Consider the following 21984-nt stretch of genomic DNA (forward strand, 5'->3'; position numbering starts at 1 on the left):
ATGCAGATAATCTCACAGACTGTTCAGCTTGATGCTACGAGGCTTGCACTGAAAGAACGCATGCTCTGAAAACATAGATTACCTTTTTTTTCAATGAATTTTCTATTTTGGCTGAATCATTCATTTTGTATGAAATGGTTCAAAGAATTTCAGAAAGAGATACATCTCAAAAAAAGATTCCGAGGTGGACATAAGTAAATCGCATCCTAGTAACCAGAAATCGAAATAATCGGTGGTCTGCTGTTCCGATACCACTGATTAAACAATCGGACCACCAAGAAAAAAACAGGTAGTTCATGGGACCAGTGATGAAAAACTTTGTGCAGGGGCGCACAAAGTTTTTCCTGTGGTGCTACATTGATTGTGGAAGAATCTCCTATGAGAGAATCACAGATCCACAGAGGATTTTTTATGGCTTTTTGCACCTCCTTGGGCAACTTCTCATCACTCTTCTAAATGGTAATATATTTGATAAAATTAATTATTATTATTTAGAACTGATTTCGTTTAATGGACCAGTCTGTGCTGCTTCGCAAGAGTGATGTCATGGTAAAATGCTCGTCTTCCACTAAGAATGTTACCATCAAGGTCCATGGGTTCGAATCCGCGCATAGAACATTAGAAGCAAGTTCTTTACCCACTTGAAACTTCATTTCCCACCCAACTCCTCTGGTTGGAAATTGCCATGTGGCAATATATGACCAGAGCTGGTGTGCGGTAAAGTAGTCTGAGCTGCTAGTAAGGGGTCATTCAAGTATAGGTCAGCATCAGGGGGGGGGGGGGGTGTTTCGGATTTGCTGACTTTTGATGACGGGGGTTTGTTGAAGGTTGCTTACGTCATCAACCACCCCTTTTTGAAGATATGAAATATTCTAAGCTGCTGACGAAATTTTGCTGACGGAGGTGGGGGTCAGTGTTTTGCTGACTTTTGACAAGAGGGGAGGTCAAAAATGGCTGAAAATCTGCTTACATAATACTTGAATGGCCTTTAACAGTAATTCTGATGATGAATGATGCGAAAATTCAGCTCACATGATGCGACGATTTTATGTTAGTGCATGCATTCATATCATTGAAAATGTTCATTAGCTGTATCTGTATTCATTAGCCAAAGCAAAAAAATCACAAAACATCTTTGTTAACAGGAAAATTCATAAGCCAAGGCGTTCGTAAGCCAAGATATCACTGTACTTACAGAATCTATTTTTTTTTTAACACTTGTTACAATTTTGCATCTAATTAAGAAGATGTCAATCATCATTTACTATCAACTATTAATGCATCATAAAATTTACGACTTATTTTTCCACTCTAGATGTTCTTTGCCCCTCTCAGTAGCTCAATACATTTTTTGTCTAGATACATCCTACAGTAGTGAACTTGACTTGTGTAATTCATGCGCACTTCTATTTTATTGTAATAAGATTCTACTTTCAGTTGCATGTTTTACTTATCCTAGAAATTCACCCTGACATAACCTCTTGCACAGAAAGGTATATACATCACACAATAAAATTGTCAACAAAAAACAATCAGTAAATTGTTAATTTATGAGAAAAATTCCAATTAATATAATTTTTTAAAATTAGTTTGTTGTGCTTAGATTTACACAGATATTCAGCTGAATACCTCAGCATTATTTGGCCAAACCGAATATTTGGCAAAAGGACCAAATAGGCTGAATACCAAATAGCACAGCGTAATATTCTTCCCATCTTTAATGTTGCCGTAGTCACTGGTTCCTTGGAACTTTGATCACCATGTGAGCAGTTGGAATTTTTGGAAGATCTCTAAGAGAAATTTGATGTATTTCCTTGACTTGCCAGATGAACAGGGATTGTTTTTTTCTGTTCAGGATCTTGAGTAATTCTGGGCATTTCTTATAATTTCCTGGATGAGGACCAAGGCACAGAATACACGTCGAAATTTATTTTCCTCTGACTTTGCTGCACTTTCAAGGACAAGTTTCCGCGCACTCTTGACATACCTGCAGCTTTGATACAGGGGATTTCGCTAAATGTGAAAATCTGAGACACTGACAGCTTTGAAATGCATGAAGTTTTAGATGGCATCCGTTTGGTAGCTTAGCTAGTTCAGGAAACTATAATTCACAATTGGCAAATGATGTGTTTATTATGATGTGTTTCTACAATTGACATTTTATATATTGATTTTCAAATTTATAGTCTCTCATGGATTTATTGAGCAAGGGTTTATACAAGCAAATGCTAGACTTTTATTGGGTTTAGTTGCATAATTTTGATTCAGCCATGCTAACTTTTTCTCCCAAAAAAAATTAATTTCTGAGAAAATAACAGTGTTTACTCATACTCAATGCACAGTTACCTACAAAATACAACCCTGCTATACTGGGTTTGCATTATAAGTGGTGACAAATGCCTATGATAATGGTTCTCAAACTTTTTTCACCTGTGGTGCCCCTTGCCCTTATCAATGCTTATCCATAGCTCCCTACAACAGTCTAACAAAGAATCGCTTCAAAGCACTTTTGTCAGGAGATCTGCTTCATGGCGCCCCTAAACAAAGGTTGGCGTTGCACAGTTTGAGAACCATCGACCTATGACCAGCATATTTAAGAAAAAACACAAATTTTTGCCACTGAAATGGGAGAAATAAGATGCTTATTAGGTTCGAGTAAATAATACTGTAATTACAAAAATGCTAGTAGATGCTCCCACCATACTATGATGCAAAACAGTGTGTGGTAATATTAAGTTGGTACTCTTGTTATTGAACATAAGTATGAAGGCATTTTAATAGTAGAGCCTTTCCCCCCCTTTTTTTTGCCTAGGAAAATATTACTATATTTAATATGCAGAGAACAATATTGTAATATTGTAACTGTGAAAGTAAATACTTTGGAAAGGTTAAGTAACATTCTAGAATCTCACTTCTTGGTAATACAAATATTGGATGCACACAAGGCGAATTATGTATATTGAAATCAGTCATGACAATAGCACCAGCTTCCTGAAAAGAATAAAATAAACAAGATTAACAGTGCAAAAAAATGTAATTGCCTCATTCAGCTATAAAAAGTAGCCTGTGAGAGAATGTGTACTGGTCATGACTGCAGAGTATCACATGTGATCACAAGTGTCTAAACAAGTTAAGGGTCCAGATTCACCAAGCATTCTTCAGGACTGCTTTTATTTAATTAATGAAAGACCAAATTAAAATTACATATATTATGGTGATTGTAATAAGTCAGGTGATTATATGTAGCATGGGCCATTTTGGTAAGCTCGATAAATTTTGCGAATTTCTCACATTTACCAGCGGTTATGTATAATCCCCAACTCGTATTGATAAATATGATAAATCACCAATGAATTACTTAAATTTACTGGACATTTTGCTCAAACTTTAAGATGATGAGCCACTGTGGTGGTCGAGTGATCATAGTGATGGACTCACATCGCAAACACTACAGGTTCAAACTTCCACTGTTGCCACATTTGTGGTTGTCTGAAGTTGGCTTTCTGTGGTTCCCAACTTCGAGGTGCGAATGCGAGAGAGCCGATCTCCCCATGCCACCGAGAGCAACAGACCTAAAATACAATTATTCAATCATTACACTTCCCTCATAGTTAGAAAAATTGATGGCAGATGGAAGCACTACACACAACAAGCATCGCACAGAAGCAAACTTCACATTAGGTTGACAACACATACATGCACAGCTTCCAGCATGCCTCAGGTCTTCGACCACCTGCTAAAATCTCGTCATTGAGACAGAGCGGTGGAATATGATTTGCTTAGGAGGTCTGGGATGATGGATTTGATCTGTGATGTTGATTATGTTTAAAAATGTTGATAAATGTGAAGAAAGCTAACTTTACAAGACATAATAATTTATACATATTTACTTTTATAACATTTATTGTCATTTAATTAAATTTTTATGGCAAAATATGTGTGGTCCACCCCAGGGCCATCTTAACAATATCGTGGGTTCCCGGACTAAGTGGTTTTTCTGAGGCCGTACCTGATAAATTCTAGAAAATTTTAACTAGATCTCATTTTCATGAGGCTCCTCTACTCTTGAGGCCCCAGGCTGTGCTCAGGTGGGCCCATGCATTAAGATGGCGCTGGCTAACCCACCACACATGGGGAAATACTGATAAGTTTATGAATGCAAGTGATATTTCAGCATAATTTCTTTACTATTTATCTAACTTACCGAGACGATTGGTGATTATACATAATAACTAACGATTAGGGGCAGACAATTTATCACATTTACCATAACATGTATATATATACATTGTATTCACATGTGTACTACTGAAACCTTCAAGTCTAGTGTACTTGTTTAACTGGGGGGGGGGGCATTCATTAAGATACTGACTACAAGAGTGGCATTCTCAGCGCAAGCCCACAAAAGACTGTCTCACACTCTTGTTGTGCATTAAGCACACTGGAAATTTTAAGGTAAAGCAAACGGAGGTGCTTTAAAAGCAAAAGGAAGAGAGGTTCTCAGGGTAAAAAAGGGTAAAGGTGGACACAAGTTAATTTTTTCAACATTTCTCCAACACCAACACCGTTTCACCCTTCCAAAAAAGGAAGTTTCGAATGTAAAATAAGTAAAAATACAATAATATATGGTGTGAAGGAGCAGGTCGTAATTATTTACATTCCCATCATTTCTTGTGGAAAAGTTTGCTTTGGTATACAAGTGTATGAATTATGAGGATATTAATGAAACAAATTATTCCCATAAACCAAAGTTCTACTGTACTTGAAAATGAATGTTGGGGAAAAGAAGAATAAATGTTCATTTACCTCATATGCTGCTACAGAATCAAACTTATCAGGTTCATTTGGCAGAAGCGACTGTGAATAATCAGGCAATAAAGAACGTTTACTTCTTTCTGAAAAATCCCAAAATCTTTTATCACTGAAACTCAAATGAATGGACAGATTACATGCATCACAACTAGTATTTTGCAAAGTTGATTAATAAGTCATCTGATGACTTATTATAAAAGTATAATGATATATTCCACTGCTAATTTCTTCCCTGTAATAAAAATATTAGATCTTTTTAATAATGAAAAATAAATATTTATGCAAAATGATTGTTCATGTTATATCTCCCTTTATTTTGAAGAGAGGTTCTCACGGTAAAAAAGGGCAAAGGTGGACACAAGTTAATTTTTTCAACATTTCTCCAACACCAACAGTTGGCATCATGAGGCAGTATCTAAGTTGTGTTACTGGATACTAAAAGTCTGAGATTCATTTTTAGCCACAAGTCCAAGATTTCCAGTTTTCAACAGCTGACCGACCAATGATTGCAACATGCGCTTAAGCCATGGCCACCCTCATGTCAAGGATCGCACAATAGTCATTCACAAATCCAATATTTAACTTCTCTTGATCCAAAGAAGAAACAGTGGCATAGGCTGGCTACACACTGGCCCAGCTTGGCCAAATATTCCTTGAAAAATATTTGCCAATAACAACAGAACTGCTTTTTCCAGAACACTCTTCGTGTTGTGACTGCTGGCATACTTCAATCAATGTGTGGCCATACAGATTGGAAGACAGGAGAAGGAAGGTGGCTTTTTTGAATTGGGTTGGAAGCTGGAAGGTACTCGACCTGTTTTCCAATACCTTCCAGCCTCTAACATTTGACGTTCATTGCCATTAATCGAGCAACAGAGCTCTTGCTTATTAGTCTTAAGAAACAGAGGATTTGAAGTAAAATATCAGATAATATTCTACTGAGAACAAAGAGGTAAATTTTCCATCCATGCATACAAAGATATTTGTTTAAAAAGACAAAAAAACTGATTTTAGTTCAATATCAGTAGAACGTTAGAAGACTCACCATTATCCTCATTTCTACACATTTTCAGTACAGTCTGACGAGGCTCCGAATTCTTTCCAACATCAAGATATTGCAAGAGAGAAAAGACCTTGAAATAGAAGGTTAATTGATCTAATTAAATCATGAAATTATAAAAAAATTAATTCTTTGTTTTATACATCATTTGTGAATATACAAGGCTGCCTTTGACAAGCGCAGATTTATGCAAAAATAATTTTGAGGCTCTATTTCCACTTCCTAATAGTATTTAGGTTTTTATGAACATTTTCAGAGTTGAATGCAGTCATCTTGTTCTATTCTCATTACAAAAAATAATTTATCTTCCATTTACATTAGTAGAAGTAAACCCCTTTCTCCCTTAAGCATAAGACTTGGCATGGCAGCACCTATAGCACACCCCTAAGGGTGGCTCTGTATAAGCATGCTCTTGTTCAAATATTTTGTAGATGCAGTGGGTATATTGTTTACAATATTCCTGGGGTAAAACTACATGATATAAAAATTGTTTAAAAGCAGGGAATTTTAAATGTTTTTATCCAATAAGTAATCTTATTGCAATCAAGTTGCCAAAAATCAGAGAAAAAAATTATTAATGGAACAATCTGTTACCTTTTCCTTGCTGAATCTGTTTCCTTTATCCATTAAATGGACTGATTTGTCAACCATGCTGACACCACAAAAAGACTGTGGACTGGCAGATAATAACATTGGAGCCTCTGTATCTGGATATTGTACTGAATGACGAAACAAAAACTTCACCTATATAAAAAAAACATGAGAAAAATGACAAAAATCAAGATTGCTAATAATGACAAATGTATTATTATATTGAATCAAAGGGGGGAGGGATTTGTTCATAAAAGAGGTGACTATAAATGAGGGGGGCTGTTATTATTTGGCTATAAAAAAGGAGTGGCCATTAAGAGCAGTTTTACTGCATTTTATTTATGGTTTTGAAGGTATGACATTTTCTCAGCTTAGTTAACAAAAATTCACATAAACATGACAAAACTACTTGCTGCTCATTAACCAGATTTGTTATGTTTATAGCGATCAAACATGTTTTGCTAATTAATTGTGCAAATAATCAATTTAGAGACACAATGAGAAATATACCGAGGATAAGTTCACCTAACTAGAAAACTTTAAGCTTAAAAAATGGGAAAATACAGGGTAAGTGAAAGTTTATGAAGGATTTTGAAAATTAATTAAAAAAAATCAACCAATTAGCATAAAAAATGTGGTTTAAACTAAAATACTAAAATACTTATCATGGCATAGAGTTTAATTTGAAATTTCACTCACATATGACGCTAAATTATTTAAAAAAACTCGCCAAAAAACACAAAAAGTGACATAAGGGATACTGGTGTCCCTTGTGAAAGCAGTTGATTGGCAATGTATTAATAACTCATGGCCCATTTTATCCATCCTGTTGAAAATTTTAAAAACTTCAATCATATTCCTCCCCAACATCTGCACTCTTCCAATGTAAACATTTTCAAAAAATCAAGTCTTTTTTCATAGCTTAAGCCCTGTGTGACATCGAGGGCAGAGCTTAAGCTATGAAGGCAGACTTATTTTTTCGAAAATGTCTACATTGGAAGAGTGCAGATGTTAGGGGAATATGATTAAAGTTTTTAAAATGCTCAATGGGATGGATAAATGGACTATGAGTTATTAATACATAGTCAATCAACTGCTTCAACAAGGGAACACCAGTATTGATTGGTACTGGACAATTCTAGGTTGTGGTGTCGCAGGATGTTTTTCTCTAATAGGGTTGTGAATAAATGGAATAGCTTACCTCTGGGGGTTGTGAATTCTAACATGATAGACACATTCAAAAAGTACATTAAACATATTAGGATAAATCAAGAAGCTATTCATACTTATATGAGGCAACCATAATTTCTTATGGGCAGTATATTTATATTTTATCATAATTATTTGTTTTCTATTGCTCTTATTGGGTTGCTGACACATTTTAGATATGTATTCAACATCCATATTTTTCATGGGCATCTTTTTTCATCCAACTTGTTAGGCATTTTGTTTGTTACGGCCTTTGTATAAATAGTGTAGGTGGCGCACCAGATTGATTGAAATTTTGAACTATTTTTTAAATTTACCAAAGAAAAAATTTCTATGACGTGATAAGTACTTTAGTGCAAACCTCCCTTTTTTTGTGGATTGGTTTTTTTTTACTAATTTTTAAAATGTGTCATGAACTTTCGACCATACTGATACAGCAAATTTAATTTACAAAAGTAGAAGATGATCTAACAAATATTAATATGTAGTTAATTAAACATAAATTAAAACTTAACACCCAAAAAACAAAATTTATCTATATGAAGACAAGAAACAAAACATAGATTATAACACAAACATACATCTAAAAATGCATAATCATTGTCAGTAAGTGGAGAACAGTCAATGTCATTGCTAAGAAATAGATATTGTTCATGAGTACAATTATTTGGGGGTACCACAATACAGAATGATCTTAAATGAAACATGCACAGTGATATTTTAATAAAAAAGATTAGACAACATGCAGTGGTTATTTACAAAATGAAAAACTTGATCGATGAAAATTTTTTAAAAGATTCATTTTTTATGCATGAATATATTCAATTATTAATTATGCAATCAGTGCCTGGGTAGGAGCATATTATGAGAATATTTGGGAATTAACTTTCTGTACAGAGTTATCAAATTTTCACAATTAAATGAAAAATACTTAATGAAAAATCAAAATAGAACTACAAATAGATATAATCGAGTTCATCAAGGGCCGAAACCTATATAATAAAACATTATATAAAATAGCTTTTCCTACATTGCCCCCAAGATATTAAACATTTTTCTCACTGAAAAGCAACTTAATATCAATAAAAAAATAAATCATAATATATGACTTCGTTAGAAGCATAAATTACGTAACCATTTTGATGAAAATACTTTAACAGTAAATAAAAACAATATTGAACAGAGTACAATAATAAAAAAATGATACATGATAATTATATTATATTGAGTTTCACAATAAGTAACTAAATTCTGAACTTCATTCAAAAATATACATAAACAAAAAAAAACACATCTAATAAATATAATAATGATATTGCAAAAAAATATCTAATAACTAATTTCATTAGGCCTGCTGGAAGGACTTTTCAGTCCTTTGAGGCTACAAAGTGTTTGTATTATGTTGTGTGTATGTATTTTGTTTATTATACATTGATATTTCAGTATTATACGTTTGTATTTGTGTGTAACATGTCTACATGTATATGTATTATATTTTTGTATTTATGGAACAAAAAAAAATTAAACAATGTGAAGACACATACTTGACACATTTTATAATTTCCTCTATTTTACTAGCCCTATTTTTCATTTCCTATCCAACTGTGATGCCTAAAATATACTGTAATTTAAATACAATGATTAATGAGAATTGAAATTCTAAAACAGGCACTCACATCATTTCGTAGGCATTCTTTAACATCCACTTTTCTTGTATCAGCAACAACTTCTCCATCATCTTTTATGTAATAAACAAGTAGTCTGGCAACATGGGACATTACATTTCTCACATCAAAACTCAGTTTAAACTCAGTGTAGTTGATAGGTTTAGATTCAACAGGCTTCCTTCTATATACTGGCCTGACAAAAGATGTTTCATGGAGTAGCAGATGTTCAGGTAATATAACACGGGAGGCGGAACTGTCACCAAACGAACGGGAATGTGATCCAAGCTGAACGATTCTGCCTCTAGCCATGACCTTAGTATACAAAATAATTAATTTTCTGAGTTAAATTTTAAAATAGAAACTTCAGGGGAAGGGAGGACACATTTTTATAAGCATGTAAACATAGTAATAATTTTTTTATGTATAATTGCAACAGACTGGATGTCAATTCAACTTTTTCCGGGGGGGGGGGGGGGGGCAAAGAACATGTACTCAATGTATTTATAATTATATATATATACTGGGCCGCAACTAGATGCTTGGTCACAGCGCAAATTTTGATGCCCCCCTCCCCTTGTAATGTTGAAGGAGAGGGGAGAGGTTTGAGAATAAAATTTGCGTCTCCTCTGGTCCAGCGCCCGGGGCACGAAATCCGCCTGCTCCCCCCTAGTTGTGGCCCTGTATGTGTGTGTGTGTGTATATATATATATATATACCATTTTAGTGTATTTGGGGCGGTCAGGGGGTATGACAGGCCTGATGGGAGAACTTAAAAGTTCAACTCAAACTTATCATTAGGAATCAATTTTTTGAGTTACTTGAAATTGTGCTTAAACTTCAGTCTAGGATGATGAATTCCAATGATGTTGCTAGTTATGTTTCCACATATTAATAAATGAGAAGAAAGCCAACATTACAAGTGTGATGCAGTTTTTTACATTCAGATTTTCTTCATACTAATTTCAATTTAATTTTTGATGACAAAACACAAGTGCCACATGGATCACTTATGGAAAAAAATTGATAAGTGGTTGAATCAAAAGGATATTTCCGCACAATTTTTCCATATTTATCGAACTTAACAATTTTACTTGGGAGTTATGCATAGTCATCACTGAAAGCAATACAGTAGAGTCTCAATAATCTCAGGTGAATGGGACTGAGAAAACCTTGGATCATTGAACTCAGATTACCCGAAAATACATTAGCAATAGACTCTTTGTGGGGGGAGGGGGAGGTGGTCTTTTGATTTTCACATACATACTTACTCTTACGTATTTTGTTCTTAATTTAATGGCTAAGATTATGATTATTAAAAATAGATATTGACAAAGACTTGTAAACCTCACTTTAATAGACATCTGTGGAACAAAAAAAATTATCAGCAAAAGAGGGGGTGACTGTTAATCAGAGGTTGAATCCCTTGTATAATTTATTATACAAGAAAAATTATTATTTGGACATAAAAAAGGGGTGACTGTCAAAAATGGTTTTACTGTATCATATTTTTTACCAAAAACTCTGCTTTAGAGGGGCCTGTGAAAAATTCTGGAGGGGAGGGGGTACACCGAAGACACCAGTCTAGGGATCAAGAACGCTTAAAACTGAAATTACTCATATTTGTTGGAAGAATCAAACAAAATGAAATAAACCATGTTCTTGGTAAAAAACAGAGGATAGGTTTGAGAAGAAATTTTAAAAAGTCCCAGCACCCTGTCCATCAGTGCCCAAGTAGTGGTAAGATGCTCATCTTCCACCGTGGAGGTTAACGTCAGGGTCCATGGATTCGAACTGGGGAAAGAACATAGAAAACAAGTCCTTTACCTACCGAGCCCAGGATGGCCACTGATAAATGACGCCTTTATTTCCCACCCAACTCCAATAGTAGTATATGGTGATATGACAGTTGGTATGAAGTTGAAGTAGTAAAGCACCCTAGTAGGACTAAAAAGTGGGACCACCCCACAACATAATCATAGCATAATAAAAAAAATCCCTAAAAAAAAAAATCATAGCACTATTTTAGTATCCTATAAGATTGGCTCAAGCCAAAGCAAAATGACGGAAATGACTTGATAACAAAAACAGTTTTTGGCCAAAATAGTGTACTTAGCAACCCTATATAATTCTTTTCTGTCTCTCCTCACAATATAAATTACATTCTTTTTTGGAGTCCACCCCCAGTCCGGTGTGTCAACTCTCTTCACCAATGCACAACAAATTTTGAAGACATGTAAGTTTTTTAAGAATGATGCTCTTTCAAGACCACTTTCAAAAGCACAGTGCAAAATGTGTATATTTTTATGCTCCTGCATGCCCTAAAAATACTGAAGACAACTGAATCCTATTGGGTAGTATCAGAATCACAAAACCTAGAATAGGCCTATGTATCCAACTGCTTTGCTATGCAAACTCTTATTTCACCTATGCACAAAATGTGCACCATAATTTTGAATGATAAATGTTAGTTACTGCCCATGACCATGAAAAGTAAATACAAAATTATTTTTTCATCCAGACAGAACTTTATGATGACTAGTCTACTTGTTGAACCCTCAAACTAAGCAAAAGAAAAATTAATAAACCAAATGGTCCACATACACCCCCTCCCAAATAACTTGAAAAGCGATACAATTTCTGCTTTAGCAGAATCATTAATTGCAATCTACTACATTTGTATTATTTGGCAAATATATCAATGATTCCTCCTCAACTAAAAATTACACAAATTTTGTTGAAGGAAAAACTGGAAAGTAGGATAAAAGTAAGACATTTTACCTAAAAGTAGGACAAGTGGGGGAGCCCTGCATATACATTGATTCGAGAAAAATCTATCAATCCGAACAACCAATAAATTATTTATGACATAATCTGTTATACTCGATGAGAGAAGTTAAGAAAGCTTAAAGGGGGGGGGGGGGGGAGGTTTGGCATCTTTGCTTACGAGTTACAAAGAAAAAGTGCTGGCTACATAGACATGTTCCAGTGTGATGCCAAAGATATGTAATTAATCATCTGAATAAAAAAAAAATAATTCAAAGTTAAAAAGATCTGATTCATCTATGGATAAAGAAGAATAAGAAACTTCATGGTGGTGTTTATACCTGGTGATAAAACTTGATATCTGATTCCTGAGTGCTAGTGTACAGAACCTTAACACGCTGTAATCGATCACAAGGAATGTCTTTTGGCAAAGGCTCAATTTGTAAGTAACTATTAGTTGGGGAGTACCACGGTTTCAGGTATATCTCAGCAGATGGATATTGTTTGTCATCCCGACCTTCTTCTATCATATCTGATGCTATTGCCTACAAGAGAAAAGAATGATAAAATAAATTCCACCGAATTGCTCTTCAAGTTGAAGAAATAATGCAGTAGAACTCCTCTTTTGTGAATACCAACAGGATAAAAATATTTGACTGCAAAAGAAGGGTAACCATTAATCAGGGGGTTTGAAATGCATACTTTTATTGTACAAAGGGAAATTATTATTTGTCCATAAAAGAGGGGTGACCGCATCTGAGGGGTTTTACTATAAGAATATGTTATCAGAAAAATATAGAGGTTAAAAAATCTTTTGGAATTATTCTTATTTCCCCTCATTAACAAAATATGCATTAGATTTGAGTGAATATGGCAACACAGTCGACACTCATTATAACAATCCGGTTATTGCAACAGTTACATTTTATGACCAGTACCTTACTTACCAAATTTTTTTTCTGTTTATTCCATGTTATTTTTTATCCTCTATAATGACCTACTATTACTTAACCGTACATACACCTCGTACACATTTCTCTACAGAAGTTTTAACGAATTGTCACATGCCGGAATGTGCGTGTACGTGTTGTGAACCTAACATGAAGTTTGCTTTGGTTTCAATGCTTGTTATGTTTAGTGCTGCCATCTGCAATCAAGTTTTTAAACTATGAGTGAATATATAATGACCTACAAAAACGATTCAATCCAATATCCAAAAAAACTCTTCTGTGTCCCCCCTCTATTTTGTTAAGAAATTTATAAAACCTGTGTTTTCCATTTGTCAAAATTGTTTGACCTTGACCCTTGATTTTTTAGAATTCGGTACATAGGTGTCATAGGTGTGTGTGTGTGTATATATGTATACACACATACACACGTATAATAAATTATTACAATTTCATTATTTTCTAACCGGATGCGTTTTCACTGCAGCTGCTTACATTATAAAAATGAAAAATATATATTTTTTCAAACGCTAAATACAGCAACCTCCTGATATAAACTTAGTTATATGTGGAGCGGGGGGGGGGGGGAAGAGGTCGTGAAAACAAATATCAATTGTATTAACATACAATTAGAAATGCATCGTTACTTTAAGTAATCAATCTGAAAAAGTTATAAGTGAATAAACAGTCGCTCAATCATAATTTTATATTTCCAAATGTTGTCATATAATGTTAAAAATGCTTTAAAAAAAAAATTATCTAAAAATCCAAAAGCTAAATTAAATTATGTACAACACCTCAACAGAAATTTTTTCAGTTGATGAATCTTGAGGAGGAATGATGAATTCGATAATGCCATCCCTGTTACTGTGAAATGTATTACACAGTTTGGATGCACGCAGTACCCTAGTGTAGTTGTTTTCTTTAACTGGTTTTGCACAAATTCGCACTACTTGAAATGATACTGGTTGCTTATTAGGCTTTACAACCTGCACCTATGGGGGGGAAAAAAGATGAAATACCTATTTTATTTATATAATATTACAGCACCTAGAAAATACAAAAGCTTTGGCTTCTTTAAACGTATTTCTTTTTATGCTACTACAAACTTCAACACAAATTCAAGAGCCACAACAAGCAGCATGCCCTATAAGGTGGATGAACAAAAAATGCAGATTAAAAAAATATGAATGTCAAATACAGTCGAATTCCGTTATAACAAACTCCAACAGACTGGAGAAATCACTTCGTTATAAAGGAATTCCAGGTTTTTTTACGTTGTTCGCATGCAAACTTATCTGGGGGAATAGAAAAGTGTTCGTAAAAATGAGATTTTCACTATAACAGCATTCGTTAAAACTGTATATTTAAAATACTTCATCTAAGTATGCTTTCATCTCTATTTATCTCAACATGAAACATGAATATAATTTCTTTTAATGTTTTAATCCAGTATAGTCAATCACGTGCCACACAATGCATTTTAGTATTAGTTTGTCCAATTCTCTAAAACTAAGAGTTGGATTGTAACACACAGAGAGAGAGAGAGAGATATGGTAAATATTTTTCTCCCTGTCAAAAGAAATATCGTATATGTGAAAGTAAAGAAGGATAAAGCAGTCAAACCTTTCCATAGAATGGAAGTCCAGGCTTAAAGTAGTGCGAGTTTCTATCAGCTCCCAAGAATTTCAGTTCCATCAAAGAATCCGCCACATTAAAAAATGCAGAAGCAATCTGGGATACGCCTTAATGCAAAATATGATAAAGAAAAGAATTATACTTGAAAAAAAAAGAGACACGAATACACAAGAGCATTATTTTCTTAATTTTACCACAATCTATTGTTACAGTTCTAAGATTTTTATAGTCCATGTTTCTACAAATTGCCGATGATGAAAGGCAACACTGAGATAATCTAGTAACTATGCTTGTTTTTGAAGCTGAAGGTTACAAATTCAAATCTAGCAACCATATACAGTACAAGTCTGACATAACAAGTATGGTCTATAACCAGAATCTCTCTATAATATAAGTGATTTACAAGTGATTGACAAACACCTTCAAGATATGAGAAAAATATGTTTAAACAGCGAGTTGAAAATTAGAGAGTAATAGCTATAGCATCAATGAAATTCTTGAAAATGGCCCTTTTCTCTTCAGAAATTGAACTATAGCTCATCTCAAAAGTTTAGACACTATAGATTTTTAACTGTGCTGTCAAAACCATTTCAAATTCTGATTTCATTTTTTTGCTTGTGATCAGAATGCAGAAACCTACCTTAAACTTTGGTCATTGTCGAGGAAAATAAGTTTTGGATTTTTTAAACTCAAAATTTTGAAAAATAGCTGTCTCAAAAGTTTAGAAAAAACTTCTGATTATATGCAAATTTTGAAGGTTGTGTCTATATGGTGTAGCAGACAAAATTCTGATAGTACAAAAGTGGAAAGCTATTCAATTGGTTTTTATTTAAAAAAATTGCAGAAGTTGTCGCATATTTTGTACGATGAAATCCTTCGAGTATTTCATTTGAAAGGAAACAGAAAGGCTCTAAAAGGAATTGCTATTGCTTTGAGCAGGTTGAAATGTCTGACATATATTGACCCAATGCGTGTCCCAAAAGCCGAAACCTGGTTGCAGTAGGCAATGTAGTACAAGTTCACGAGAAAGCAAAACTGTTGGAAGATTGGCTTAAATGCAAAAATTACCTTGCATGAAATTATGAAAATATCAACAGATGCAGTTCATAGACAGATCAGAGAAGCTTGTATTTGGTTCATAAAAAAAGTGGTTAGGAAATCACCTGTCACAAGAAAGCACCAAAGAGAGGTGGAGAAGATATACTGAAATGGACACAAAATCATGTTTTACAGAAACAAATAGCTTGGTATCATATTTTAGTAGCGTAAAAAAAAAAAACGAAACTCACATGTTACAGACAGATATTTTCAGCATAAAGTAAGATGAAGCTTCGATAATAGTATGGGCAGCATTTGCTTCTAATGGTCACTTTAATTTACTTTAAATTTAACTTTTGGAATTGATAGTCAAAACTCTGATGCTTAAAGGAGACCCTCGAGAACAGTTTTCTACTGAGTGGAGGAGATGTAGGAGGACCAAACTTGACATTTCAACATTGTAATATGTCCATTCAAAGATCTGCTGCCACAAAAAAGCTCTTTAATTGCGAAAATGTATCGGTTTTAGACTGGCCATTGATGAGAATCCTGACTTGAATACTATTAGGAATGTATGGGGCATACTTACGATAAATGTGTTTGCAAATGAAGTATCCAACTGTTGATGACTTGAAGATCTATTAAGGAAGCATCGTAGTTTTTGATGTTGAAACCCTAGAGAATTTAATTAGATCCAGGGAGGATAGTGTATTTGAGGTTGATAGAAACAAATGAAAAGTCTATTAGCTCTTAAAAGCCTGTAATTTTTTTGTAAATCTGAATATTCCCTGAACTTTTGAGATAGCCATTTTTTGTATTTTCGAAACTATAAATATTCTAAATGTTCCTTTGTAATTTTTTTTTTCTATAAATGCTTCAGGTATTATCCATTAAAAAGTGCTGATTTTACTTGCAATATTATTCTTGTTATTTAAGAAAAGTGCATTATCTAAACTTTTGAGACAGACTGTTTAACTAGTTTAATACCATTTATTAACGCACATGCTCCTTGTAAAAATTATTCTGAGGCATGTATAACAAAGTATGTACACAAAAAAGTTGTATTTTTAACCCCTCTCTTCTCCTTCACAAGCTTTTCAATATACATATGTGGGGCATGTTGCAATTCAATAGGACTTTTTTTTAACTATGGTTTTCTTTCACACCATACTTTACTTACCTTGCTAAGTAAGGTATTTCTCTTTACTTAGCAAGGAACTTAGAGCGGCTTAAGGTTGTTTCTAAGTGGCTGGAAAAATCATGCTAAGAAAGCTCTTCCATTTGATTGAAAGGAATTAACAAATTCCATGAAGCCATAGAACTGAGCAAGGACAATTTTAATTTGCTGTTAGTTGGCTAAATGGTTTTGAAAATACAAAATTCTATGTAAAAGTTTCTTGGAGAATCAACTGCCATGCATCCAAAAAAATCAATTTTGCAACCAAAGTTCTGTTCATTTGCTAATATGAGAATGAAATTATCAAAAAGACTATTATAATGCAGATAAAGTAGGCCTTTCTACAATTAATTACCTGACAGAGCAAAAAACTGAAACTCACTTATAACGAGGAGTCTGTAATAACAGCAATTTTTCCTGCGATTTTAAGCTCTCGTTATAACAGACTTTTATTGTAATATTAGCTTGTCCAGTTGTGAAAAACAAAGAATTGTTTCTTTAGAGTAATGAATAAGATTTATATTCAACAGTGATTTTCCAACCTTGTGGAACTGATGCAAGTTCCCTTTTCTTTAAATGCATGATGACCAGAATCGGGCTGATTTAGCTCATCTCTTATAAGTAGGGATACAATCAGCAATTCAGCAATACTTATTAGTGGCAAGCCATTTGAGTGTCACTGGTCCATATAGCCATCATTCAATGTGACTTTCACTAGCATGATCCCCCCCACCCGCCCTCTTTATGATTGCACAGAAATCAGGTTTTAAAGTTCTAAAATTGCTTTCTAGTTTTGTATCTTGCAGCAATTTTGTCCAAATTTTGAGGAAAAAATCATAGTTCAAAAAATTCATTGCAGATAGCAATACTACACAAACAAGCATTACACAGAAACAAACTTCACGGAAGGTTTACTATACGTATGCACACATTCGAATATGTACCAATTCGTTAGAAGTTCCACAGAGGAATATGGACGAGGTGCATGTCTGGTTTAGTAGTAGCAATTTTGTCCAACACTAAGCAAATTCATTCAAACACAGCTTTGAAATTCCTTTATTGCAGCAGTAAAATGACGATTCATTTGTGCATATTTTGCAACACTATGAGCGTATACATATATCTTTCTGAAATTTTTTTTTTTGCAATACAATTATGGCATATTTTCAAAAATTACTTCTCATATGAGCTCATCAAACTACCATCAGCATGACAGTCATATCAAAAGGCCCAATAATATCTTAAAAACATAATAATCATGGTAAAACATCCTTTCAGGATTTTTTTTTAAGCTGCAGGGGGGGGGGGGATAGATGCAAAATTTTGTCTTTTAACCCCTCAACATCGAGAGGCGGCCAACTGCATATTTCAATTTTTTAATCCATAATATTATTTCCCGACCTCTGCATGTTTGGCAACATTTGAAAGACAAATAATGTGGCTTTGTACAACCAAAACCACATAATATTATTTTCATTTATCATATTTTATTGCAGAGTGATGAACATTTGCTGCTTAACATGTGGAGATCCGAGATATTATTGTAAAGAGCATGTTTTCGCCCATTTAGTTGAAATGCCCTGTATAATTGAGTTAGTAGTTCTTTGTTACAGCCAAGAGGCTCTGTGTTATATATCTAATTTTTGTCAGCCATAGAAGTGAAAAAACTATTTTGCAAAATAAAATATCATGTAAATTTTTAAGTAATACAAATGTTACTATATAATATTATAGACAAGACCCTATTTTATAAGCATAAAAATATTTTTACTGAACAGCTGCAAAAACCGGTGATTCCATTTAAATCTCCTACGGGCTTGAGGGATTAAATCAGAAATACAAAGAATTGACGCCCATTAAATGAGAGTAAACTGTTTTTTTCGTGAATTTGTACAAAGCTTAAGACTGTAAATTAGCACTGACACAATTATTAGCAAATGTGTCAAGATAATTTTGTTTTAATCCTGCTACAAGACTTAAGCCTTACCAGTAGTGTTTTCAAGAACTTCAGCCACAACTTTCACTTTCATGTACCTTCGAAGATGAATTGAATGCCCTCTAACCGTGAAGTTGGTGCAGCCAGAAATCTGTCGATGAAGTCAAAAGAAGAAAGTAACACAAAAATGTTCATCAGTCATGAACACAATAGTAATTACCTCACTATTTATGTCTTATGCTGAGATATACAATATGGAGTTGAACGTACAAATCTTTGATAACTACACAGAAAAGACCTTAGCACTAATCAAAATGAGTATGGTCATAATGATCTCATCAGTATTTTTCATTTATAATTGGACCTCGAAGAGGTATGTTTCTCATACACTCCTTAAGAGCTATCCTGAGTGCAATATTTCCTGTAAGAAAGGAAATTTTCCGTTGTATAGTGGTTATCATGCAGTAATGCGTTGTCACCACAGGCTTCACCTAATCTTTGATAACATTCTGAACATTTTTTTTGACAGGTTACCTCTATTTTAACCACAATTGCTATTTGAATTTTGTTAACATGCTTCAGAGTGGTCAAGACATTTTTCATTTTTAACATTCAACAACTACATTTCTCACTCTACTGCCCACTCTACATATTGGCACTAACTACATCTAATGACATCCACTTCCTTTTTGTGCATATGCAATGTTTTGCAGATTTTCCAAATATTTTGTTTTTGATTTAATTGTAATTCTTGTAAATAATGTGCAAGTATAAGAAACAGATGAGATTAAATTTGCAAACTCAAGGTCGGCCACAAAATAGACCAATATCAAACACTCATTAATGCATTTTTGTTTAATGCTTTAGTACAGATCTATGCCAATATGTATATCGATGCATGATTCATGCATCAAAATTCAAATTTACTTCCCAAAATTTTGCTGAGAAGTGAAAATATTCCTTTAAATTTTAAGAAATTTTTTAAATATAAAATTATTTCTCACGGGCAAAAAAAAAAAATACAGCTCTTTTAACAAAAATACCCCTTAAAATTTTCGAAAGGAATGAAATTACTCTTCAAAATTATATTTTCGGAGAGCATTGGTACAGATGATACTTACCTTCTATCATCTAAAAAAAATATTATTTTCTGTGTGTGTGTGCATGTTCTCTATATAAATCTAACTTTAGGCTGATTTTTGCCAAATTTTGCATATGTACCAAACACGACCCAACTTGAATGATATAGGCTATTTTAAAAGTTTGTTAGAGCTGACCAAGAAACTGTCGGCAGTAATGATCAATAGGCTTCTGACTTTAGGAATGCTTACTTTGGTTACCATGTTTCTCAAACAATGCGTTTAAGACATGTTTACACCTTTACCATGGTTTATCACTTCTTCAACGCTCTCGGTATATAGAGAAAACCTGGGCAGTGCCAGGTATTACAGTTAGTTAACAATAATCAGAAGATGTGGATAAAATTTCAGAAAAAAAAAAGATTTTTTTCATAGGAAAAATTACGAGTTCTGCAAAAAATTGTGTTTTTGTTTGTTTTGTTCCAAAAACAACATTTTTAGTCTCTTGGACAACCGGTGGTATCGGCATGTATGTGAAAAAATGTCACAATTAAAATGGATCAATTTTGAAAATCATTGTTCATTGTAACTATGCACATACAGAATGACACAAATTAACACATAAAATACTCCAAGAATTCATAACATGTTCAAGGTATGATTGGGTGCTGAAGAGCTGTATTGGATGGTTAGGCAAGATATGCTAATTAGAGCCCAACATATATAGCCGAACCAGCCAATACAGCTCTTCTGTACATGCATATATGTAACTCTGCACTGCGGTCTCGTTATTTAACCTCCAAAGATGGTTGTCACAGATGGAGGTGAAACGTAAGGGCATAAATAAATAGAACCATGGCCTCACAGACTAGAAGTTGAATATATTTCATAAAATATTTTTCACAAACATTTGGATTATTGTATTTATATATATAATAAACACAAATATTTGTATTTGTACCATTAAAATACAGTGGGAAATCCTATATAACTATAAATCTCCTGCAATATTACTACAAGTCCCGATGCACTTTCAATAGTGTTAACACAAATACAAAGGCCACAACAGATATGGCAAAACACAACATATAATGATAAGTTTCTCTGGTCCCTTGAGTATAGTTACATAGGTGTTTCACAATGTGACCCAATCCAAAGATTGTGATCACTGTGTCAAGATCTTTGACACTAATTGAAGATTAGTGTGGATCTTTGGAATGCACAGACAAAAATTTGGATTTCCCTTGGCAGCCCCCACAAAAATGAGTTCACTGTAGATGAATAATTTTACAACACAGTAAGAGTCAAAAAATCCTTCCTTTACAAATACAGATTCAGAAGCAACACAGCAACAATACTCACCGGAGATGTGTTGTCATAAACAATATTATCTTTAGTGGTGGTGAATGCAGTACTTCTATCTTGGAATATCTTTGTGTGAACTTGCCCATCAACATTTTTGCCATAGGTATAGCTAACAAGGTAAGTAAAGGTTTTGTTTAAATAAACTCATTATACAAACAAAATTGCATGAAAAAACCAGCAGTTGTCTGTATAATATCAGGGTATGAAAAAATTATGATTTTTTTTTTATTTAAATCAGATTTTAATTTAATTAACTGACTTAATTAAAAAAAATTCATAAGGAATGTATATTTTCATATCACCTACCTGTTTTTTTCACATAATCTCTCAAATTTAATTCAGCATTAATGAATAAACTACAAACGAAATACAACAAAAAATATGACACCAGAAATCTGTGTTTATGTAACAGGAAAGGCCATTGCGCCCAAATTAATTTCATGGATTAAAATTTTTCTTGTAGAGAAAAATGCTTTTATTAAAATCAGGGCTCCCCCTCTTCTGCTCGTTGAAGTAAATGCCTGGTGACGACTCAGTACAATCGAATCCCGTTTTAACGAATACCGATATAGCGAAAATCTCATTTTAACGAACCCTTTTGTAATCCTCCAGATAAACTTACATAGAAACAATGCATAAACATGGAATTCCTTTATAACAAAATTTCGTTATAGCAAAGTGATTTCTCTGGTATCTTCGATT

General features: G+C 33.6%; 1 protein-coding gene across 2 annotated transcripts in view; it reads right to left on the reverse strand.

Annotated features, from left to right (window-relative positions):
* The window catches only part of LOC149071592 (pregnancy zone protein-like), a 106229-nt gene that overhangs the window by 48381 nt on the left and 35864 nt on the right, over positions 1-21984 (reverse strand). For both annotated transcript variants that reach the window (XM_089247941.1, XM_089247940.1), the window contains exons 9-18: positions 21280-21391; positions 18890-18989; positions 14676-14794; positions 13847-14044; positions 12444-12647; positions 9349-9651; positions 6467-6616; positions 5858-5945; positions 4807-4895; positions 2913-2991 (exon numbers count right to left, since the gene is read on the reverse strand). In XM_089247941.1, the coding sequence (XP_089104067.1) occupies positions 2913-2991; positions 4807-4895; positions 5858-5945; positions 6467-6616; positions 9349-9651; positions 12444-12647; positions 13847-14044; positions 14676-14794; positions 18890-18989; positions 21280-21391 (1442 nt within the window). The remainder of the gene's footprint in view (positions 1-2912; positions 2992-4806; positions 4896-5857; positions 5946-6466; positions 6617-9348; positions 9652-12443; positions 12648-13846; positions 14045-14675; positions 14795-18889; positions 18990-21279; positions 21392-21984) is intronic.

Source organism: Pholcus phalangioides, unplaced genomic scaffold (assembly GCF_987345545.1).
Source record: "Pholcus phalangioides strain wild (caught in Gottingen) unplaced genomic scaffold, Ppha-v1.0 ptg000018l_1, whole genome shotgun sequence".
Classification (NCBI taxonomy): Eukaryota; Metazoa; Arthropoda; class Arachnida; order Araneae; family Pholcidae; genus Pholcus; species Pholcus phalangioides.